This window comes from Gavialis gangeticus, unplaced genomic scaffold (assembly GCF_001723915.1).
Source record: "Gavialis gangeticus isolate Ggan-Ray unplaced genomic scaffold, GavGan_comp1, whole genome shotgun sequence".
NCBI lineage: Eukaryota > Metazoa > Chordata > Crocodylia > Gavialidae > Gavialis > Gavialis gangeticus.
This window is the reverse complement of record NW_017729018.1, coordinates 3,211,741-3,236,578: the sequence shown is the minus strand read 5'-3', so window position 1 is coordinate 3,236,578 and position 24,838 is coordinate 3,211,741. Positions and strand designations below refer to the sequence as shown.

At 44.7% G+C, this 24,838-nt stretch overlaps 2 protein-coding genes across 2 annotated transcripts in view; both read left to right on the top strand.

The window, feature by feature from the left end:
• Window positions 1–8,989, top strand: part of LOC109294779 — a 13,935-nt gene extending 4,946 nt beyond the window's left edge. The window contains exons 3-6 of the mRNA XM_019513240.1: window positions 1,166–1,433; window positions 5,459–5,640; window positions 6,289–6,347; window positions 8,696–8,989. Coding sequence (XP_019368785.1) covers window positions 1,166–1,433; window positions 5,459–5,640; window positions 6,289–6,347; window positions 8,696–8,846 — 660 coding nt within the window. The 3' untranslated portion in view covers window positions 8,847–8,989. The remainder of the gene's footprint in view (window positions 1–1,165; window positions 1,434–5,458; window positions 5,641–6,288; window positions 6,348–8,695) is intronic.
• A 9,188-nt stretch (window positions 8,990–18,177) lies between these two features.
• Window positions 18,178–24,487, top strand: LOC109295037 (bone morphogenetic protein 2-like). The gene is made up of 5 exons (XM_019513696.1): window positions 18,178–18,570; window positions 18,788–18,930; window positions 19,312–19,434; window positions 21,415–21,616; window positions 23,444–24,487. Exons 1-5 carry the CDS (start codon window positions 18,285–18,287, stop codon window positions 23,848–23,850), a joined length of 1,161 nt encoding a protein of 386 aa, XP_019369241.1. The 5' UTR covers window positions 18,178–18,284; the 3' UTR covers window positions 23,851–24,487.
• Window positions 24,488–24,838: the final 351 nt, after the last annotated feature.

The window sequence follows — 24,838 nt, the reverse complement described above, 5'->3', positions numbered from 1 at the left end:
GGGGGGGGGGGGCCCACAGACTATGTTGAAAGATGATTATGATCAATCAAAAGGATGGGAGTACCCACACATACAATTCAAAGGGGTCCACACCTCCGTTTGAATTTTTTTAGGGGTCTGCAAATGAAACGAGATTAAAAACCACTGCTGTGTGATGATGTCTGAGATCCTTTAAAACAACCTTCTGCAGCCCAGCGCTGATGAGAGCACTTTAGGCCATGCTGGCGCCGCACTAGGTTTTCATTAATGAGAGTTAATTTCCCCTTATGACTCTGTGGAGAAGGGAAGAGGCCCAGTACATATTCCTGCCTGTATGAGCAAAACTAGTAGCCAGAGAGCCAGTTTATTTTTTGGAGCATACTGCCATCCTATCATGGGATCTTTGATACAGATACTCTAAACCCATTTGTGAAAAATAGCCTTTGACACTTCAGCTAAGAAAAAGAGTCCTTTATTAACAAGCTAGAGAGAGGTGGTACCTCTGAGGACCTCTCTACACACATTTTATTGATTTAATTATATGCATATCCTCCCCACTGGGAAAGATGCTGATTTACTGGTATAAATGTGTTTTATCCTAGCATAGCTGTTTCTGTATGAGAAAGGAAGTGTGCTTAGATAAGGTACCCTAATATCTGTGTAACAGTGTAATGCAGCCGCTACTGTTTGTAACAGCTTAGCAGTTGGCCATTACCCCTATAACCTGTGGAGTCCTCCAGGTACCAGAAGTTCAGGTAGACCAGTGTTAACATTCATTATGAAGAGAGTGTTATCACTTCTTTTCGTGGCCCATGGGAGGAGCAAGAGAGCCTTGCCAGAGCCCTTCCACACTCTTTGCAAGGGAGGCTTATGGGGAGTCACCATCAACCATCTGTTCTACCATTCACCATAGTCCTACCATACATCTAGAAGGAGGTTTTTGTCTTTTCAAAGATATGTTTAGGATGCTTTTTCAACTAGTTGCTAGAGAATTAGTTGGAATAAATGGTTTTATTATAAATGTAATTTAAAAAGGCCAAAAGCGCCAAAGCAGCTAGGCGAAGAAAGTATTGTATTGGTCCAAGCTAGTTCCAGAATGAAAGATGAGTTTCAGATAGAGCCAGGTTCTCCAGTGACCTGATTTCAAGGGGGAATTTCTCTGTTTCCTTGTAACTGGTCTGTGCAGCTGCAGGATAGACAGATCGAGTCGCCTCTGTTGAGTGGAGCAGAACGTTCCTGCCCTTTGGATTCCCTTTGTGAACCTACCAGGGTTCACGTGGAGAGACTGCTGCTGTTCGAAGGGTTCCAGGAAGTGGAAGTGATTGAGACCTGTCAATGTAACACAAGCCCAAAGGAGTGTCTTCGGCTGCCAGCCCTGAAAACCTTCTTTCCAGACTCCCCCTTGGAGTTCACTGTGGATGCTGGCAAATGCTCCAACCCTTCCCACGTAGAAGGTATGGAAATGGTGGGGATGCTCATCTTGTGGGGCAGCGGGAGTAGAGGGGCTGAGGAGGATCCCCCCCGGGTTATGATAAGCAACTCAAATGCCACTGGTGACCCAGGAACTTAATGTTTGACTCTTGATTAAAGAAGATTGTTTCTCATATTGTTTTTCATGTTGTCTGAAATTATAATGCTCCAGACACATTGTGCTAAGCGTGGTTAGATGGATGAAGTATGGAGACTGAATCCAAGGACACATGGGTTCAAATTCCATTTCTCCTGCCGACTCGGGTGGCATCCAGTTCAGTATGTAACTGCCTGCACCTGTTTGCATCTCTGCCCCCATCTTTCCTACCTGTGCAAGATCATGTACTGCTTGTATGAGGCTTTGAAAATAAAGCCTATAACAGATGGGGCTTTTGGTGTTTGACAGCTGATTGGAGTTATTTTGAGACCAGGGGATAAGCACAGTACAGCAGAGGGATGATCCTGCTAGACTAATCAGCAGTGAAAGAGTTACTATTGAAGTCCACTTTGCCCCCATTCAGTTTACACAGCTCTTTGAAGTTAAAAGGGTGCAGGTTACCTCGCACTCCATGGGAAGGGACATTAAAATGGGGATTTTCAGTGGTAAAAGCATGACCTTCTGTTGCTGGACCTAACCGAGCCACTCTTGTAAAAACAAGCAGTAATATGCTCACAAATGGGGTTGTTTGGGAAACAGAATTTCCATTCTGCAGGAATGGCGACATTGCAATACTTCCTGCCAGACTGAATCTGAGTGAAAAGTAGAAAAGTCCAAGTTTACAGTGAAATAAAAATTGCAAAATGTTTTCTTTTCATAAACAACCAAAGAACCTTATCAAAACCTTTCATTTTAATAAGGTTGAAATGGTTTAATAGTCAGCATTTGCACTTTTTGGTTATGTCACGATTATTTTGCAGTATGCTATTACAACAGCAAAGTCAAAATGACAAAGCTGAAATGAAATGTTTCAACTTTATCAAAAGGAATCGTTTGATCCTTACTGAAATGAGCCAGTATATTCATTTCCCATTGAAATAATTTGAAAATCAGCATTTCCCAACAAATGTGCCACCAGAGAATTTTTGACCACTTCTGTTGGTCCATAAATTTCCTTTATGGACCAGAAACTAAAGAGGGAGACAGAACCACTCTGCTAATGTAGCTTATGAATGCACCAGGACCACAGAAATTAGTGCTAATGGCCAGGATGAAAGGAAACAAATTGTGTGCTATTGTGAATGTTTGTACAGCGGGGTATATATTTTGGATTCCTGCAGCAGTCCAGCGTGTTTGTTGTCTGGCAGCAGGATGTGGCTAAAGAAAAACTAAATTGTGTGGGACTAAATCAGAATGGAAGCATTTTTCCTGCAAATTGGACAGTTGCATGACACAACTTAGCTCACGGGATACCAGATGTGGACTTGCAAATCTCACCTATTCTGTCATCTGTTTTCTCAGAAGTGACCAGTGATTTTGAGTGCTAACGGGGTTAACTTTTTAGAAAGTGCTGAATGCCCATCCTCAGAAAACCCAGCCCTTTCCATGAATGTGCTGTTAAGCACCTACAATTGCAGGTCATTTTTGAGAAGAGGTCTAGGACACCTTTCCTTTTTTTTTTCAGCAGATCTGAGATATTCACTTCTGAAATTGCAATGAATTCTTACACCCATTTCACAGCTTGGGAAACACAGTCCGAATGACTTGCTTAAAAAACTATGAAGATGAAAACTGGGCTTCATCTTGCAGGCCAAAAATAGACTTTTTGACTCCTGCAGCTCATACTTACCTGATATATGATCACAAGCAAGCCATTCGGCTACCTGCTCTCTTTTCCTTCATGTGTAAAAGAGACGCTTAATCCATAAGGGACTGGGGGGGGGAACCAAGTGGCAAGCAGGGGTGTGGCTAGGAGCCAGGACAATGTGTCCTTATATTTAACCAACACATTGAGGGAGACATAGTGTTGTGTATTTAAAAAGTTGTAATTTGCTAGGAGAATATATAGATGGATCTTGCTGATTAAGGTAATTTCATATGATTGTAGCATGCAGAAAAGAAAAGAAAGGTAGACTGTTGGAAAAACTCTAGCCTTTGGGTCTCACATGAAAAGAAAGAGTTAGAGGAAAGAGGATTAGCTGATGGATACTTTAGCTTTTTTTTTTTTTAGTTGCTTCAGATCCCATATTTCAATTAATTCCAACAGGGCTGGATGTTTGCAGAAAGGGTGGAGGTTTTCCAGCTCAAAAAGTCACAGGGATTTCTTACCACAGTCCTGTACCCCATTTAAACTCCCCTTAGATACAGCAGGTCCAGTGTCAATATTTGAGTCGCCTCTAGCGACGGTAAAATTGCCGCTGGCATAATTAAATGCAGACTCGGTAGGGATTCTGCACTGAATAAATGAAGCATGGCTGGTAGGGAGAAGTAGAAAAGGTGAAACTAAGCTAAAAAAAATCTTGAGAGGAGGAATTAATATGGAAGAATATCTTAGACAGGACAGGAGCGGATGTCTCAGTGGATGTGTTTATTGACGGCTGTTGGGAAGCCTGCATGAGATGGAGGGGGACGAGAAATCTCACACCGAGGATGTATGATGGCTGGGTGTTCATTACCAAGGGGACAATCATATGTTATAAAGAAAGCTTGATGGTGCATGCATGGGAGTCTGATTGTCTTGGAGTAAGGAATCAGCAGGAGATATGCGCGGACGTGGTCTGCTTTTCTCCGAGGTGGTCTGCTTTTCTCCAGTACCAGGAAGGATGCAAGAGTAGGTGTCTATGTTGAGCCAGCGTCTGCTTCAATATACTCCTGTGATCAGCAGGGGGTGGGAGACGAAGAGATAAAACAGAGCCTTATGGAACATTGTAATGCATGCCACACCTTACAAGAAAGAACAAATCCCTTTGTTAAAACTCACCTGGCTATTCATGGTGGCACTTCACTGCCATTTCAGATCATGTGGCATGCCAACATCCCTGGCAGACTTCCTGTTAGGAGTGCTGAATTTCTCTTTGTTGTGTCAACCTCCTAAATGTTGCAGGTTTTGACCAGGTTTTTTGCTCCCCATCTTGTGCTAGCATTATCTGCAAACTGCATCACTGTTACTTCTACACCTTCCTATAGGAAAGTGGTTCCTCCACTTGGCACTGCCAGAGGATCTGCAAAGCTGCTTCACATTGCATAGCACTCTAGGCTACCATCCGGCTGCTCTTGTTTGGTAGGGGGAGCACCGCAGTGGTGGCTTCCTTTGGAAGTAATGTTACAGCATTATGGAAAGGCAAGACATTGTCAATGAAATAACCACCGAGACCTAAATTGAAAGCATCACAGTAAAGTGAGGCTGCCCAATTCAACATGGGGAGCATGGACTTGAACTAATCAAATCCAAGAGGAGATGCTGAGAAATTGAGCAAAACACAGCACTACCCGGTTCCCCAAAAATACAAAATCCTTTTTCTTTGGAAAAAGCTTTAGCTTCTTGCACTATGAAATAAGCTATGTAAATGCAAACTTTATTCCTCTGTAGATTTGTTGGCAATTCCGCCATACATCTATTACTTTCCAAGAGTTTTTTATTATTATTATTATTATTAGCTACACATTGGGTCTAAGGCTTGCAATTCTTCCGCAGACATAACCCCTTCTAACATTAGAAAATGGACTTTGGGATTCATTCCTTTAGCAATCAAAGTATATCCACTGGGTGTATAATTTCTTCATCAGGCAAAATAACCTTGCCCATGCCGTGAAATCTCTGAGAGAAACAATAAAACCCAGAAGAGTAGTTCTGAGTTGGCATAAAGAAATGTGTCCAAGGCTGCAATCATGGGGAAGAGCTCCTGGAATAGCAAGTGAGCGCTTTTCATAACTCATGTTGGGTGTTATAAGCCTGATCATGCAACTGCTCTGTACACAGAAATCCTAGTGAAGATACCCAGCGGGAATGCTGCATGTGCAATGACCACTGGAACAGGAACCAAATGAAACTTCACTCCCATTCTCTTCCAGATGGACTCTTCTGTGCCCCCACAAAGTTTGACTCTGTTTTGATCAAAAGCCCAAACGGTGCTGAGGTGGTTCAAACTCTGGAGAACTGTGAAATGAAAGAACCCTGCTATCGAATTTCCTACGTGGAATACTACTATGAAATCATATACAACTCAGCTGGAGACAGAGAGGAGCGGCTTAAGGTTAGTCCAGTGCATGCAGCTTTAAGAGTCCTGGGGCCTGTCTGAAATCAAGAGTTGTATTGTTTAAATTACACCATTACAGTTAAAATAGTACACCTGCTCCTGTGTGAATGCTGCTATAATGGTAGAAAGGCTATTTCTTTATAGTAAGGGTGAGTTATGGTTATAAGCAACTTTATGTGAGTATAACTACACCCAGGCCGTGTCTACACAAGATGCTACTGCACAGCAGCATCAGAAAAAAACCATGTGGGGACATTACTGTGCAGTAACACTGGTTACTGTGCAGTCATTTAGGACTTGGTTAGGTAAGTACTAAATGACTGAACAGCAACAACTGCTCATGTAGACACGGCCACTCAGTATGGGTTGCACAGACAAAAACAAATTGTCACAAAGTCACATGCCCAACTGAAGTAATTCGTCGTGTACAAGGCAAAAAGTTTCCTCTTCTGGGAGGAAAAATCAATGGAATGTTTCTTAGTTTATTCGTTATCTGAAAACAGGTTAAAATGACCCCTTGTGTATACACAACAGGAAGCAACACTGCTCAAAAGGAGGACTTGCTGGAATGCTGTTCCCCTTTGGGTGTGTATCAATAGGATGTCACAAGTGATTTTCCTGTCTTTGTTTTGCAAATCTTTCCAGGAAATTGATGTGGGACGGTGCTTGGGGAGCTGCTCCATAGGGAATCGCTGCTTGCTTAGGTAAGCACAGCTGTTAGGACACATCTCCCTCCCCTTCCATGTGAAACCCCTGGAGAATGCAGATGTTCCAGAGGCTGAAACAAATTTTGCCCAGGCTTACATCCATGTAGCTTCCTTGTCCTGAGTGCAATTGCATGAATGTGAATCCAGTGTACAAGCTGTCTCCAAGGGCTCTTTGTCATTGTCATTTACCTTCCAGTGAATATAACCTTATTCATTGTGCTTCCAGTGACTGCATTGGTAGGGTAACAGGTCAATATATTCTATGTTGAGTTCTCTTTTCTTTTACTAATTCACATCTCATGACAAAGTTTCTTGTAATATCAAACTAGTGATGTGATTACAGCAAAGGCAAGTGCAGACTTTGAAGGTTGTGGTAGGAGTCGGACTGTGAGCTTTACGGCTGGGAAACTCCTGTTGCAGAAATGGTTGCAGAATAAAAACTTGGAGAATTTAGGATTATAGGAAATGAGGACTGGAAGGGACCTCATGAGGTCACCTAGGCCAGCCTCCTGTTCAGGAGAGGACCATCCCTGACTAAACCATCCCACACTTCAGTGTCTGTCCAACCGATTCGTGAAAATTTCCAGAGATGGAGATTTCACAGCTTCTCTAGGTAGCCTGGTCCCATGCTTGACTATCCTCATAGGAAGTTCTTGCTAATCTCCAACCAAAATTGCCTCTGCTGCAGTTTGAAGCCGTTGCTCCCAGTCTGGTTCCCTACAGCCACCGAGAAAAGTCTATCTCCATCCTCTTTACAATCGACCTTCAGGTATTTGAAGCCTGTTATCAGATCTCCCTTCAATCTTCTCTTCTCCAGAATAAACAGTTCTAGTTCTTTCAGCCTTTTCTCATAAGTCATGTTTCCTGGCCTCTAATTATTTTTGTTGCTCTCCCATGGACTCTTTGCAATCTGATCACATCCTTCTTGAAGTTGGGGGGTCCAAAACCAGGCACAGTACTCCAGGTGAGGCCTCACCAGCGCTGCCTACTGTGAAAGAATCACTTCCCTTGATTTGCACTCCTGTTAGTACAACCCAGTATTAAAAGCTGTTGGCTTTTTTTAGCAAGAAGAGCACACTACTGGCTCATGCTTAGCTTATGGTCCATTGTAACTTGTAACACTGTAACCTGCCTATGGCTAAGAGATTTTTATACCATTAGATAGCCAATACACCACATGAATTAGACACCAAAACGAATGAGAATTTTACTGAAGATCCTAACAGCAATTACAGAAAGATGGGCCTACTATGTGGCCCAAATTGAGATAGTCCTCTCTGCCCAAGGAGGGCAAGAAATGGAGATGTGCCATCCTCGTTGCATCTTTCTCTGCCTTCTACCCTACTCCATACATGGTCCTTTGTAGGGCTCCAAATTCACACCTGATGTGAATGGTAGCTGGCTGGCAGCAAAGTTTTACTGAAGATCATCTTTGACTTTCAAATTCATGTTCTTCTTTAGTTTGCTACTGCCTGGATTTGGGCATCTTCTCCATAGATTGCAATCTCTCTTGCTTCTTTTAGATTTTTTCAAGATAATTGGAGGAGATGGACAGAGGATCAGAATGATTTGTCCGAGCTTGTCTTTAAAGTCTAGGGTGGTCAGAACTAGTTTGGAGCTGGGAAGGACTGAATCTCTAATTGCCTGTTGACAATAAGGTTGTGGTTTGTATTTGAGCTTTGTGCTGAGCCTGGAGAATTTTGGTAGGTATAAATGGAAGCAGATATAATAATACATAAATGAATAGTCCCCTATAAATTAAGTGGCTTACCAATGGTCACAGAGGGAACCTGTGATAAAGCAAAGAACAGAACATAGGTTTTCAGACACTCCAAGGACATCCTTCCCAATTCTGGATTCAGTCGTCATCCTTATACTGTTCATTACATGCATAAAACTATGAGCTGTTTGGAACAAAGACCATCTTTTTGTCCAGGCCTAGCCCGCTAGGATCCTGGTCCATGATTAGGCACTTGGGCAGAGCACTGGCCTGGAGCCTAGATGATCTACCTTCTCCTCCTGCCTCTTGGATGATTTTGGGCAAATCACTTTGCCTTCCTATTCCTCTGTTTCCACATTGGTAATAAAGGTAAAATAATGCTTTTTTTGTAAAGTGCTTTGAAATATACTGCTGGAAAGCCCTCCATGAGAGCTGGGTATTGTTATTAGATATTACCAATGTAATAATAAGTTAACCATGGGCTGTGAACCAAGTTAAATTGCAGAGACCAGATCATGTCAGCTTTGTCATGTAAACAGGATAGGAGCTATAAACCTAAGGCGGATGAGAGTGGTCCATCTTCTGCCTCTCTGGGTAGTCAACATTTTTGTTTTTTCAACTGCAGGGATTCACACAGTGGAGAGAAGTGCCTGGTTTGGGCTGAAGGCACCTCCAGTCGCTGTGTGCCTGATCAGTACAACACTCACACATTCAAGAGCCGCAGCGGCCCCATCCGCACTGTGTTTGCTATCGAGAAGTGTAAATGTAAGAATTAGAAACTTTGGGGACTGCAGATTCAGAGCGTACAAGGGGGGCGCAGGGAGCGGAGAATGAGGATCATTGACTCATAGAATCAAATGTCCAGCCATGCCCCATTGCCCCTGAAGCAGCCTCTGGCAGACTTTCTGTACTATATGTAAATGAAATAAGGCTATTTTATAAATAAAAGTCATTTTAAACAGCAGCAGCGTGGAAATTAATGGCTTCCAAAATATTTTAAAGCTTTTAAACAAACATTACGGTCCATGATTGGTTTCTAGGACACCTTGGCAGGTTGTACAGACTCCACGGTCAAGATATGGCCACGTAAGAGCCAGATCCCCAAAAAGTTTAAGATGGACTTGTCTATGCTTCCATGGTCTTCTCATGTTATGCATTTTGCTGCATGACAGATATTCCTATCCAAATGTCCTCTGACAAATAAGCACAAGGCATCACAGCAAAGAGGGAGAATTCAGTGGTCCAGTGAAATGGTCTTCCCAGCTTCCACAGCAATAAGGATTGATCCATCAGAATCTGCTGCTTACATCATCTTTGCAGACACGCACTTTCATACCAGTACAGATATAAGTAAGGGCACTGGTAAGGCCCATAACACACACAAAAGGTGGAGGGTGAATGGGGAGGGAGAGGCCAGGTAAGTGGGTGAAGCAAGGGAAGTGGGTACCACAAGGAGCAGGTGTGGAGAAAAGTGCAGTGAGTGGATGCCCATCCAAATGCTTCCCTGCCCTGTAATGTAGGATTTGAACAGTCCCAGACCTACACTTTCCTGGAAGACAAACTTGCTGGCCTTGTAAGTGAGGACTTGTGCACAGAAAGGCAGAATGAGAGGATCGAAGGGACTGCATAATTTCCTTCTTCCAATTAACTAAAACCTGCTCAAATTGTATGCAATTAACCCCCTGTGTATTCTGGATAATTAGCCCTCTTACCTATGCTACCTCTAGTTATAATAAATTATAGACTCTGGTTTGCTAAGGAGACGTCAGCATTTATTATAATCCTGTTAGACCTCAGTCTTCTGTACTCTGCAGCCAGGAGAGGTGGGGACATACAAAACTAGAAACTGCCTGGCCACAGGAGAGGGTCACTTCTGTTCAGTCAGTCTGGTTTTGATGTGGGAGAGGGATAGGAGAAATATTCTGCCCCTGCCCACTCCTGTGAAAGGAGCCCAGCCAGCCTGTAAGGAGAGGAGGAAGGAAGGCGGCCTGCTGCTGACTTCCACTAGCGAGATGGCCGAAGTTCGGAGGATCTGCAGAACAACCATGTGTGAAACCAAACTCAGCAGCTTTCCTCAGTAAAGAGAGAGCTTTGTCATTTCAGGTGATAGGAAGAACATAGGATGACTCTCCTCTCTCTTTGATTATCCTCTACTTTAAACCAGGGGGGTCAAAGATACCAGATCCAGCCCACAGAGCCCCATCATCTGGCTCCCAATGCTGCCCCTAGGTCCTGAGTTGGCCCACACACTACACGTGATGAGCACAGGGCCCAGGTCATGCCCTGCACATTGCACCTGCCCTGGCAGGCCCAGGACTCGCATTGCACATGGCCCCCAGCGGCCAGCATGTGTCCTGGACTGGCCAGGGCAGGTGCAATGTGCTGGATCTGGCATGAACTGCGGCGGGAGTTGGGGGGAAGGGTGGTGGGCGGGCACACAGCAGGTCTATGGATCCAATCCAGCCAGTGGGCCAAACACACACCATTCATTGAGCCTATGGACCAGCCCTGCACCACTCATCCACCCCATGCGCCTGGATGAATTTGACACCCCTACCTTAAACTACAATGCAGTCTTCAGGGCAGTTCCCAGTTGTGATTGAGGCTGCATATGAAACAAGCTGGCAGGGGCTGCCCAGTCATGCCCAGCCATCTGGAACTGTTCTCATCATTTAACCCAATATATTACATAAACCAGATAAGTTAATTCTTATACAAGAGGTAATTCCCTATTAAATAAATAATAACACACATAATCCCAGTGACTGGTGGCTGAACAAGACAGTATCTTTTAGAAACAGACATCCGTTAAGCATTTAAAGTCTCAGAAAAATCATATATTTACCACTTCTTTAAGTAAGGCTAGTTGCCTACAGTCTTAATTTCTATCTTATTTATTATTTGAGTTTGTTTAGTTTCAGCCATTGCAACCATTCACATTAAAAAGCCTTCTAGCAGCAGGTATTTTCTCACTATGCCGCTACTCATAGGTGGTGTTCAAATCATTGTTTTACCTCCGCTAAGCTAAATTGGTTGAGGCTCTTATTTTCTCTTTTTTTTGTAGCTCTTCTCTCAACCCTCTGTTGTTTTCCAAAAGTGTAGACACTGAAACTGGATCAAGTCATTGAGAAGTGTCATTGCTAACGACCAGTACTACTCCAACATGTCCAAGGATCATATAAATCGCTGCGAGACAGTATTGCAATGGACGTTCATGTTCATTTGGTTTTTGACCCATGCATTTTTTCAAAATTACTGTTTTCCACAGAACGGTCACTTGTCCTGGAGTAATGACCTATTTTTTCCCTAAATTTCTGACATTACATCAGACCGTATGGAAAAAAAAATGGATTGCTTGACTTCACTAAGAGATCGAGCTTGATAAAAATGTTGATTAGTGCTGAGAACTACTTTGTGAGGGACACCATTCACAGATAATTCAATTCCCTATGAACAAGCATGCTTGAGATCTATCAGGCAGTTTTTTTATTCATCTGTGGTATGTACTAGGTTGTTTTTTTTTTCTCAGAATTTCATATGTTGCTAAATCAAACACAAAGTATAATCAGATTATAGTATGTCAGCACAACACAACCTTTATCACAAGATCTATAGTTTTATGGTTTTACCCTTTGTTTGGCAAGATGTATTTTCCATGAAACCACAGTCAGTGGCATTACTTTTATTTCTCTCATACCAGCCTGGCCATTATTTTTGCAAAGGCTGATGCCAGTATAACTTGATCTGTAAACACAGTTATCCTATTTACACTATCCAAATATTGGTAGATTATTGGTATTAGTTCAGTCATAAAGAATTTTTAGGTTTTCAAGAGTTATTTAAGCTAATGTCTATTGTCCAGAGCGTTGCTCAGCTAACTCCTTTTAAAACTCTGAGTTGCAAGTTGTAAGTTTGTAGGTAGGTAGGTATGCATGCATGTATGTATGTATATAAACAGCATCTACTATAATTTATATAAACTGTGGTAGATGTTGTTTGTTACCATCCTTGGTTGCTTTTAAAATAAAGTGTATATGACCCTTGAAAGGTAAACTTTAAATTTTCATTCTGTGAAAACTAAAGCACGTAAGCTGAAAATTCACTATATACAAATATCAGTGGGACCAAAATTTGATCTCACAAATATTTGCTGGAAGTGACGGCAAGAGAGGTGTGAACATACCTGAAATGAACGCAATTAAAATTGATGAAAATATTTTCAGAACATGTTTTTTTTCACAATGACTTCCAGCTGCTCCCTATGTTATGTTAACGTACTTTATATATAACTAAGGGTAGAAAAACAATTTAGATACATTAAGAACTGAACCTAACCTTTGCCCATTCCTTGAAACACAGAATCTTGCAGTGAGGTCAGATGCTCATCTAATTTGACAACTCCTTTTAGTGACCCATTGTAACTCCTTTTACTTTTCTGGCTCCTTCTGCCTTTCCTAATTAGGCCTTTCATAATTTAAGCACCTTCTGTCGCTTCATGCAACAGGAATTGACTGGGACCTCTGTGTACTACAGTGTCAGAAACAACAAAGAAGAATACAAGTTAAGTCCTGATCCTGCAGATACTTAAACACATAATTTATTTCACATGCATGAGCAGTTCCATTGACAATGGATGTAGTTACTCCTGAACATCCATGCTTGCAGATTCAGTCTTACACCAAAGCTCATGACCCCTGCAACCCAGAAAATACCTTAAACTTGCACATTGCCACTGCTGGATACAGACATGTTGCCCTATCTTGTTGCAAAGTCGGCTCTAACTTGCTGCCCATAATGACTTGTTGGTCTATTTTTGCATTTGTTCTTCCCAAGCCTCTCCCTCCTATTAAATATTTGTTTTGGATATTTCCTTTCCAGGCCCCCAAATGTTTTAAGATGGCTGCATAAAGTTAGGCTCCTGACAAAAGAGGGCAGATCTGACACTGAATTAAGTTACATTGGTGTGTGTGTGAAAATCAGGTTTCTTTTACATAGACTACAGCTTAAGAGTCTGATTTCAGGTGTACTGATCTGACACACCTGGCCCAAATGTATTAACCTGCACATCAACCTTTGAATCTTACTTTCTTTAATCCTGCCCATATTATTAACCTAAGGCAGTGTTTCAAAACATCGACAAAAACGTTCAGCCTAGCAAAATCTCTTTAAACCGCCCTTATTTCTTAGGTTTCCTCCATAACCATCCTAGCTTGCACAAGGCTGGAAAGAAGCAGATGCTTGTGGGCATTAGCATTTTAGGTTCTGTTCCCTGTCTTCTAGCAAGGGATTTAAACATTTGAGTTTGGTAGAAATCCTCCAGTGCAACTCTACTTAATCCCTTATTCATGTGTCTGTGTGTTGATGGGCTACTTCTAGTGAAAGCTTACTAATGGGTGCAAGACGGTACTTCCTTTAACACAGCAGGGGCCGCGCACACCAGCTGTGTGTTGTAGACCTCTGGCTAAGACCCTGATGTTGAGCTGTCTGGTGTGTCTGCATTTATTAGTAATAGATGGCATAAAAATGAGCATAAATATATAAAAAATCACCCCAAGTATACCAGTTCATAGGCCTAGCATGATTAAGGCAGATTTGCTAAAGCTGCAAGGGAGCAGCGTGGCTCAGATCACGTCCAGACACCTCTGATTCTCTGGTCTGAATGATTGTGTATTGACGTATACCTGAATCAACTGCGTTCAGACTTTTACACAAGTCCAAAGCAGCACTCACGCCTCTGGAACTGCAGTGAGACACCTTCCCAACACACTGCATCCCCAGCAGATGATGTGTGATAGTGTGTGTAATGTATTTCTCATACAGTTCTTTGTTCTGCTTCTTGCACACACGCGTGTGCGTGTGCGTGCGTGCGCGCACGCGCGCACACACACACACACACACTGCTACCATCTCCCCAAACTCTTCCACATGGTGGAACTTCAAAATCCCAGATTCAGATTTCCAAAAAACATGTGACCGTGACAAACAGAAAAGTTACAAAGCAACAGAGGAAGGGTCAGACCAGATCCGATCCAAAGTCCATGTAGTCCCGTCTGCCACCCCTGGGATACTTCAAGTCCCAGATACTTCAGGGGAAGATGTCAGAACCCCACAAAGCCATAAGTGGGAACCCCACACAGCCATACGTGGGGCAATCTGCCCTCCACGCAGTCTTGTCCTGGTCTCTAAATATTGGCTTTAGCTCTAAGGTACAAGGATTTATACCCATTCCAAAAAGTGTTGCTCTAATTCATCAGAACTCAGGATATCCATAGCACCCATATAAATAACTGGTCCCTTTATTAATCTTATTAAATGTTTTGCAGCAATAAGTTCTGTAGTTCAAGCCACATGTTGAGAAAAGTATTTCTTTTCATCAGTTTTGAATTTCCCACCTTTCTAATTTCACAGGATGTCCTGATATCCTTTGGTATTGTGTTACATTGAGATACAGAGGACAGATGCTCTAGATCTATCTTCTTTGGACTATTCATAATTTTACAATGTTTTCTGATTCACCTGCTATAACAATCCCGATCTTACCGGCCTCTCTTTATAAGAGAGGTTTTCTACTCTCTTGGTCGTTGAGGTACCTTTCACAGACCTCTCTTCAGTTCTGCGGTCCCCTATTTCAAATGGAGTGACGAGTACAGCACTTGATCTTCACAGTCATTCAAATGAAGTCAGCCCTGTTTTATATAAACACCAGAAAATCCAAAATTAAGGGTCTGTTTCATGTACAACCACCATACAAGTGTAACACAGAGCAGTTTGAGCACTCGGTACATAGCTGTATCATTCTTTTGGGAGTAAACAATATTTTCCAGAATTGCAGGACTCAAATAATAGGGGGTCACTTTAAGTCTTATTAGATTCCTTATCTGAGATTGTACAATTGGAACTAAGGATGCAAAGTAACTCACTGGGCATGTCCCAATGAGCATGCACATGCAGGGGCGTGTGTTCCCCACAGGACAAATACCAGTGGCACTTATTTGTCCCCCAGCATGCCCCTGCATGCGCACAACAGATGGGATGGGGAGACTGAGGCCAGCACCTAGACTGGCCCCAGCAGCCTCATCTGGGGTCTTGGTGGCCTCCCAGGGCAGCACCAGTGCCGAGCTGGCCACTCGGAGCTTGGCTGGCAGCCAAGCATGACTGGCTGGAGAGGCTCCCTTTCTAGCAGCGCATACTGCTGTCACATGCGCTGAACTGCTTTTTTTAGTGGCAGGGTTTTTTTTTTTAACACGGGGACCTCCTGGTGTCAAAAAATGCCCCTACACTGCAAATTAGCAGCACGGTGCCCATGCGCACACATGCCATGTGCAACTTGTGCTGCAAATCGCCTGTGTGACCGCCCACTGTCCCCCAGCATCAGTTACTGCCATATTGCTGCTGCTAATGCTTAGGCCACAATGTGTAGGAGTCCTGTGATTAAATTAAATGGCTTGTTAGGAAGGGGTCCTGAGATGTTCCCAGTTGCTATTGTAGTCCCCAGGGAAAGCAACTCTTCAACTTCCCACTCTTCCCTGTCCCCCCAAAATGACTCACTCTACATAGCACTCTTGGGAGCCCTGCTAGAAGTGTTTTCCCCATTATACAAAGGGGAACAGAGGCCTAGAGAGATTAAGGATGACATGGAAAACCACCTGCCAAAATCCTGTTGTAACGGTCTGGCCCAACACCAGTTGGAAACTTGTCCTGCGACAGAGACAGATATAGAAAGCAGCCCTATTGCATTACAGTACCAATAGGATTACCCTTTTTTTGAAATTGCCTATCTCCTTTGCTGCAAAGACACTTGTTTCTATGGTCTGTTACCCCGACAATTTCTGACCAAAACACTGCCTTGAAAGTGGCTTGCATCTTGCAAAGATGTCACCCCGTTGCTTAAATGAAGTAAGCTAGCTCTGAATACTGTGCCCCTGAATGTGTCTCCTTTTGCAGCCAGGGGTGGATGTGACAGAGGCAGCAGCTTTTCCTTCTCGCCCGTCTTTGCTTCAGCACATTTCTTCAGACTCCTAAGAAAGCAGGGTTTGAACATCTTGGGTCCACAGCTCTACCAAGGGCTCCTGAGATCCTTTCTTAACACACCCCAGGGACAGGAACTGTGGCCCCGTGCCACTCACCTGGCCCATGGACTGGCCCCACGCTACTCATCCAGCTTGTGGGGCTTGATGAGCTCGACCCTCCTGCTCTAGAGGAATGGCCGAGAAAACACAACACTTCCATAGCAGGAGGAGGTCTCCACCCCCAGGCCAACCTGCTGGGCCTTCTTCCCATGACACACACTGACACTGGAATAGCTAAGCCCCCCTCTGCCAAGATCCCCCTGTAACAAGAATGGCTGAATGAACTCCCCTCTACATCCAGCTCGGCAAATGTCCCTCTTAACAAGAACCGCTATGTAATGCAAACACTGTCATGACAAATGATCAGTGACAGGAATGGCTGAACCCACGCCACCTGCAATACACTCCTATGAGAGAAATGTAAAGCCTCCTAAACATGGTTTTATGACAGAGATGAATGAGTTCATCCTGCAACATCCATTTTTCATAGCAATGGTTAAGACCCCCAACACAACTGCAGAGAAGAAGGATCCCCTCCCCACAACTGACGTCCGTTAACAAGAAAGGATGTGCCCCCCAGTAACACCGAGCCCCCCCACCGACAACAAGACAGGAAGGGACTCTCTGGGTAACATATTCTTCCGGCCTCCACTCCTGCAATGCACACTTCTGTGACAGGTATGGCTTTTTTCTCTTTCTGGCCTTCACACCCTGTGCAGCAACGTGCAATAACAGCTGTCTTCCCCCAGTGTATCCTTGTGACGGAAATGGCCGAATCCCCACTGCACAGCTGGCTTGGCCATGGCTAAGCTCTCAGTATGCCTCCTGATTGCAATGGGGATCCCTCTTCTATTCAACCCTGTGACATGAATATCTGAGACACCTCCTCCCAACAGAGCCCTCTACTAGGAATGGCTTAATTGCCCCCAGGACACCTCTGTGATAGAAATTGTTTTAAGTCTCCATACCTATATGACAAGAATACCCAAGAATACCCGATACCCCTGTAACATGCATTGCTGAGCTGCAGCCTCCAATGCATCCCTGTGACAAGAGTGGCTGAGCCACTTCATCCCTGACACGGTGTTACAGGCACATAAAGCTACCAACCACTTTGTCCATGCAGTATTAAGCCATGGAAGCAATGTTAGGAGTATAAGTGTCCATAAGTGGCAGGTGTTCCAGCCACCCATCCATCATGCACAAAACAGGTCTAGACCCGGGGTTCCCAAACTGTAGTATGCGGACCCCTGGAGGTACACAAGACATCTCATGGGGGTACATGGAAGAAATTGTATAATGGCAGCTTTAATTTTCGTTATAATAATTGGCACTTTAGGGGTTAAAATACAAGGATTGCTGGTAGGGGTACGTGGGCAGCTGGCAAATCTGGAAAGGGGTACACAATAAGAAAAACTTTGGGAGCCTCTGGTCTAGACACCAGAGGGGGTTATAACATTGGGGTTTGCAGGTGGCTGGCCTATTGCACCTTTCCCAGGGTGCAGGTGTTTATTTGATATTCGGTGGTAAGCTGCTGTCTCTCACCTTTCTTTACCCTTGAGTTATGCAATTGTGAAATACCTTTCTTGGTTTCCTTCATGCCTTTGGGCATTGCACTAGAAAATGTCCATGTGGACAGTGGGTGCTGTCTCCAGGGTGCATCTTTTCCTACCTGCTGGATGCTCCATCCTTTCCTCCCGCTCTTTTCATTCTTGAATGCAAATGTTCTCCTGTTTGCCTCATTAATGCCACCATTCGAAGGCAGTTAGTCTCCTACAGAGAGCAAACTCAGCTCAGTCAGTGCCTTACTAAAGAGGACATTCATGTTTACTATGAAGAAAAGTCCAGGTGTCCCTTCCTGCCTGCTGCCCCTTCCTTCCAAGCCCTGCCTCCCCTGCCCCCATCCTGCTGTCAAAGGAGAGTACACAACTGGGCTTTCCGCTCCTTACAGCTTGTGTACTAGGGCTAATTGCTGAAAGGCACTCAGTAGCCCAGTTTTGCACCTTGTTAGCATGGCAATTAGCTCTCTTTACCCATCCTGATTGCTTTTTTGCATATTTGGTTTAATTCATCTTTTCCCGGAGTTATAAATGTGGCCCGGCAAGACACTGACAGTTGTGCAAGGAAGCCTAGAAGGAGACAGTCATGCTGCGAGTCCTGCTGCTCCTGCTGCTCTTGCTCAGGAAGCAGGGCTGCTCACCCAGGCCCCACCGTATCGTGCCAGACGAAGATGCAGGAGACAGGAGAGCCGAGGCTATCAAGAGGCTTCTGGAGTTATTTGGCCTAGAAGACCCTCCTCGTTCCCCCCACCATTTCAAACAGCCTCCCCAGTACATGGTGGACTTATATAACACGGTAGCAGATGCTGATGGTGTCACCAAGAACCCCGACATCCTAGAGGGGAACACCGTCCGCAGCTTCTTGGATAAAAGTAAGACCCCTGGCAACCTCGGTTGTACTAATGCTCTTATCTGTTAAGAGTTTGGTGACCTGAATGCCTCTTGGCCACTGGAAGCCAAGGGGAGACCCCGAGAAGGCAATGCTCCTGGTGTCAGTGAGCGCAGCCTGTGTGGCATTAGAAAGCCTTTGCTGCTGTGTTTTGAATGTGCCCACATGACGCTGTTGCTTAATGTGACACTTTGCTCCAGTTCACAGTGATAATATGCATTTCCTGTTCATCCTGTCAAGTGTGGCTAAGAACGAGAAGGTCCTTACTGCCGAGCTGCATCTTTTCAGGATGAGGGCCAGGCTGGCTGATGGGCCTGCCTACAAGAGACATCACTTTTGCCAGGTAAGGCGAGTGAAAGCGTGCATGTGCGTCTGCTTAGAAACTGCACTAGACAAAGTCTGCTCTGAGTGAAACCACTATGCGTTTGAATTTACTTTACCTTTACTAAGAGTTTGATTAAGCTTCTGGCTTGTATCCTGAACGTGCCAAAGCTGACTACTTATTGACTTAAGTTCAATTGACGCAAGCCAATTTTAAAATCATTTTAGCGTGTCCATACGAAAAACTCTACCACTTCAACTGAACCAGTTTCTAATAAAATCCATGCAGCTTGGACTGGACCTTAGGCTGACTTGGATAATTTCCCCCTCCGCTTCTTTGCGATAGACACTTGAAGGAGGTTTTCCTTAACCAGCAGAGTTTGGTCTTTTACTCTCCCAACAGGTGAGTGTCTATCAAGTCCTGGACAAGAGCAAACTAGATTCCTCTGAAGGGAAGAAGCTGTTGTCAGCCAGGCTTATCTCTCTGCAAGGCTCAGGCTGGGAGGTGTTTGCCATCACACAAGCTGTAAGTGTCTACAGTTTAAATTAAAATGTGCAGAGGGAGGAAGAACAGAATCTCTGTATCGCCAAACCACAGTGCATAGCCATTTAAATTAAAGGACTCCCCATACTTGCCCTACAGATCCCTTGGCCCAGGGGGGTGATTGCTGAGGGGAGGGATTGTTTGTCAAATCTTAGGTGTGCAGACAGGTGATAAAGTAACATCTCACTGCCTGAACCTCTTGAGATGTCACTGTAAGCCAAGCTCCTCTTCTGCTGTCCTAACACTTAAGCTCTGCAGACTGACCTTTCCCAAAGCAGGGCTACGCTGCAAATATATATATTTCAGAAATATATTTATGTTTCTGCTGCATATTTGCAAGGTGGTGCCCCAGCACTGTATGGATATATGTGGGATAATATCTGAAGCAGAGCGTACATTTTTGGGGTGATACCAAATGCAGTGTTTTTAGGAACCTTGGTAAAAAGCACTTTAAATATCATGAACCAGTTTTGTAGATCCCAACTTTAAAGGAAAAAGAAGAAAAGTATTTTTCAGAACTATTATAAAAATGTAAGAAATAAACTGTAGAGAAAATGCCACAAGGGGTGGCCAGTGGTACATCTGCTTGCCTCTGTAAAGGTGTTTGATGGACCACATAGCTCTAAATCGGAGGTTAGCTGTAGGGTGGGAGCTGGTGATGGGCTGCAGGGATTAGGATTAGGGATTTATCTCACTTCCATTTCTACTGCGTTTTTATTATCATTATAGTCACACTTGATATTAAGGTTACATTTCTAAGTGGTTTATGAAGGATAATAAATGATTAACAGATAAGGTCTGTGGCAGGTGCCTACAATCACTGCAGTACAAGATTTACTGGATGATAAACTTGGTTACAGACAATCCACTGATCTGCTGGACTCTATAGCACGAGATTAGCCACTTCTTAAAATCTCTGTTAGTCATGTTTCAGTCAGGTACATAATTGCAGCTCATCATAAAAGGAACCCTACTATTAAGCATTGCTGGTTTCTACTGCAGGGGTGTCTACAGCTCACATCGGGAATCGGGGCCCCATTTGTCTGGTGCTGCACAAATACACACCAACAAACAGCCTCTGATCAAAGTGCTTTTAGTTAATGTTTCCTAAATTGAGTGGTAGTCCAGGGGGGTCACACAATGACAGACATCAGACTTTTTCATCGTACTGGTGAAAGACAAGAGGTGAGGAGGAGAAGGCTGATGTGCTGCAGATAAAGCGTGGCTTTCCTAAGTGGCCAGAGTGTTTATAAGACCCCCCAGCCTTACACTTGGCAGTGCATAGCTCATCTCTGTCGCTATGAAGAGTCCAACTGAAGGCATAAGTGCATTGCATGCTGCTGACAGCAGGGTCGTGGCATCATATCATCATAGGGCCCTGGGGCAAGAACTGTCACTTTATTACACGTGTGTATAGCACCTAGCACATTGGGTCCTGCTTCCTGATTCAGCCCGCGGACATTAGCACCGTTGCGACTGTTCTTGTTACAGTCAGAGGGTCTGAGAGTACAGGGCACCCCCTTGGTCCACTGAGAATTGACTTTAAGTAGCACGGATGAGGGCTGGCCCTCTACGAGCTCCCCAGAAGGAAATGACCGGGATGGGGACAGGAAGGATGATTTCCACTTGTCGTCCTGTGCAGCCAGGATTCAGGATGGAGGGGCAGGGGCCGGGGGGTGTGGACCACTCGTACTCAGCGCCTTCATCTGTCTTGGCATCGATAAGCATTGGTGTTGTATGCATTAGCCTTCGCCAGATGGGGGTGGCCTTATTAACTGGAGGGGCAGTTGGAGACGTGGATGTCTTTCAGAACTGACATGTTTTTAGCGGTTTGGAAGAAAAGTATGTAATCCCACTGGAATAATCCCTGTCAGCATACTGAACCTCATGATGCCATCCTTGGAGCAGGGAGCTGCCTCTTTAACACCTCTGAGACAACTCTGAACACGTTTTGGTTTGCAGGTTCGCGACTGGACTGAAGATGAAAGCAGCAACCAAGGCCTCCTGGTCAGTGTTCGTGGCTTAGCAGGGGCTTCAGTGGATGCCCCCCACATGGTGCGATTTGCGTCAGGAAGAGATCACCATGAAAGCAAGAAGCCAATGCTGGTTCTGTTTACTGATGACGGGAGACGAGGAGCTTCTGGGCCAGCCAACATCTTCCCAGGTGAGGCAAACGCCCCTGCACTCTACAGGGATGGACACAGAGTTACTGCAATCATGAGACAGTTGAAGTGTGACTCTTGCCCAAAAGGGACTGTGATCAGTTCCTTCCTTGCTACTTTACCGACAAAAATAAGGTTCACCGCTTTGTAAGAGCCTAGAATTCAACTATAGGGTAGGAAGCTGGTCTCTACCTCCTGTTTGACTTTTCCAGTTTTACTTTTTATGTTGATTACTGATACAGATGCATGAATCGGAGAGAACGCAGTGTGACTATGATCCCAGAGTGAGTTTGCAGGGCTTGCAGCTGGGATTATATCAAAATGATGAAAACTCAGTGTAGGGTCAGTGGAAGTCTTCGTCCTCTCTGATGCCATGGGGATAAAGCCCATTCTCAGAGAAGAACAACTGTAATTCTCTAGCCTTTGCAGTTTTCCTTTCTGTGAAATGGGCACAATGATTGCCCTTTCCCCCTGCCAATCCCTCTGGAAAACACCATGGGAGCTTCAGGTGAAAGGGGATTATTTACCAAGTGTAGCTATTGAAGTTCCTTGGTCTTAGGCTGTTCTAGGAAACAGGAATAAGACGATCACTCTGTCAAATTAACAACTGCTAAACTGAAAACAAGTGAAAGAAGTGGTTTTCCTTCAACCTGTGGAAGCTATCTACCAGCAGAACTTCCTGCTGCAGAGTAGTCAGTGCTGCCCTGGGGGTGGACATGAACAGCTACAGTTGTGTTAAAACAGGGTAATTTAATGTCATGCTTTAGGTTATAAACTGGTCTCCCAAGGGTTTAGGACCCTTCTCCTTACACAAAACATTGCACTGTTTAGCCATATGTTTTATGAGGCTGGCTTCTTCCAGGTATTGTCCCCATGTAGGACTGGATAAACCCAATATTCTGGCCTGGTAAAGCCTAGCTTACACTTAGGCGCATCTACACAAGACATTTACTGCTGAGTTGCCTAACTAGCTCCACAATAAAGTCTCAGTATCTACATATGTGGCCCTATTAGGCCACAGCAAACTGATAAATGCTGCCATAGGTTAGTACTTGTAAACGCTATCCTGCGGCGGTGTTATTTAGTGCGCTGCAATGCATGTGTACATGCTAATGGGGCTGGATGGGGGGCATGAGGGTGCTTCAGTGCAGGGGCTGCCTGCCAGCTAGCTTCACACCGGGGCACCCCTGTGCCCCAGCCAGCCCCTCCGCATCATGTTCAACCAAGTCAAAGCAGCTCCAGGCTGGCAGGCTGCTGCAGTCCTGGCACATGTGTAAACGCAGATCCCAGAAGCAATAAACACTGACATGAATTGTGCCAGAGTTTATTCAATCACATTAATAGCATGTGTAGAAGCGCCCCACGAGTCTTAAAGTTCTGGTGCCAACAACAGCATGTGACGGGTTTGCAGTTCCCTTGGCAGTTAACAGAAGAAACTCTTCATAACAAATGCTTTAGAGATCTTTTGTCTGAACATGGATGCAGACATTAAAACATACATTTACCTTTCACTTGCACTATATCCGTTCCATTATGAATGTGAGCCCCTCTTTTCTGTGGCACTTCTCTCCTGGAGTTGCCCTGTTGAAACCCTGGACATAAGTGGGGGCACTTCTGATTTAGTCTGTGGGAGAGAGAGAAACCAGACCCAAAGTGCCCAGTGATCCAGATATAAGCAAGATTTTTGAGAAATGACTAGATGGTAGGGTTGGTAACCGGTGGGCAAAGCCTGGCGAAGGAGACAAACCCTTGCTACTTCACTCTCACTCTTACTTCAGTTCACATGTTCAATTTAATGACATAGTTCTCATCTTATTGCTCTTGCCTAGACGTAAACCCTCAGACTCCTGTCCCCCCTGCTGAGCCGATGGCACCAAAACTGAATGGCCCACGGATCACCCGCTCGCTGGATCCAGTCCTGCCTTGCCAGAGACACCCCCTCTCAGTAGACTTTGAGGAAATTGGCTGGTCTGGATGGATCATTTCACCACGAGGGTACAATGCATATCACTGTAAAGGCTCTTGCCCCTTTCCTTTGGGTGAGAACATGAGGCCAACAAACCACGCTACAGTCCAGTCTATTATCAATGCTCTCAAACTGAGCGAGGGAGTGAACAGCCCCTGCTGTGTCCCAGACAAACTCTTCTCAATCAACCTCCTCTATTTCGATGACGATGAGAACGTTGTCCTTAAACAATACGATGACATGGTGGCTGGGAGCTGTGGCTGTCACTGAAGCTGGTTCTCGAAGGAGAAGCAGGGACGGGCCAAGGAAACTCCCTAAAATGCAGAGAGGGCTGCTTCCAGGAGCCCTCCTGAAAGTCTCTCACCCGCCTGAGGCTGTGCCGTGCTTCTCTGCTCAGGTTAGCAGGCAAAATGCCTGCCTTTTCAAGTCTCCATCCTGCATCCATATCTCTAGCCACCCTCACCTGGATCAAAGGGGCAACTGCACCGCATGCCTACATGACCTAGGAAATGCTTTGATTAACAAAAAGCAACCTGTGGCAGAGATCCCTTTGGCAGCCCAGATTCCCTAGAGGTGTTGGTATGCTCTTTACAACATGGTTAAATCTGTGAACTATTGTGAAATCCTTGGGCTCTGTGCATTTTAAAGAAATTGATATGAAATGATAGAACAAAGCTTTCCTGTGCCGGGCAAGAGGAAAGCCAAGTCCCACAGGGTAGGGTGGAGACCGCTCCTAGGAATCACTGTCCGTGGAAAGGCCTCCCTGCCGATTGTACAATATGTATATAGCAGAAGCGCTAATATATGATGGAAAAACTCCTGTACAGTATGCCTGTAAATGTCTGTACATATGACCTTTTGCTATCTGTAAAATGATTTCAGAGTACCTATTAAAAGTAGGAGAGAAGTGCTTGTGATGAGGCTTCCTTTGCAAGTGCTGAAAGAGCTTCACTGTTGTTATGGGCTCTTGAATCTGGGAGAGAGTCATGCTCCTCTCTATTACACAGTGCAGCTCTGCCTTTCTGAGGCCCCTGGGTGCCATTTGTATGGGCACAGCCCCTACCTTCCTATGCACTTACTGCTCCCAGTAATGCCAAATGTCGTGAAACCACCATGAGACCTGGGATTTCAAAGTCAAAATAACTCTGACTCGCGTTCTCCCAATCCAACCCTCATATCTCCAGATTTTCCTAGTTAGTAAATGGAGGAAAAGGGGGTGGGGGGGGTGGGATCAAGGCCCCCAGAGTGAGGGAGGGAG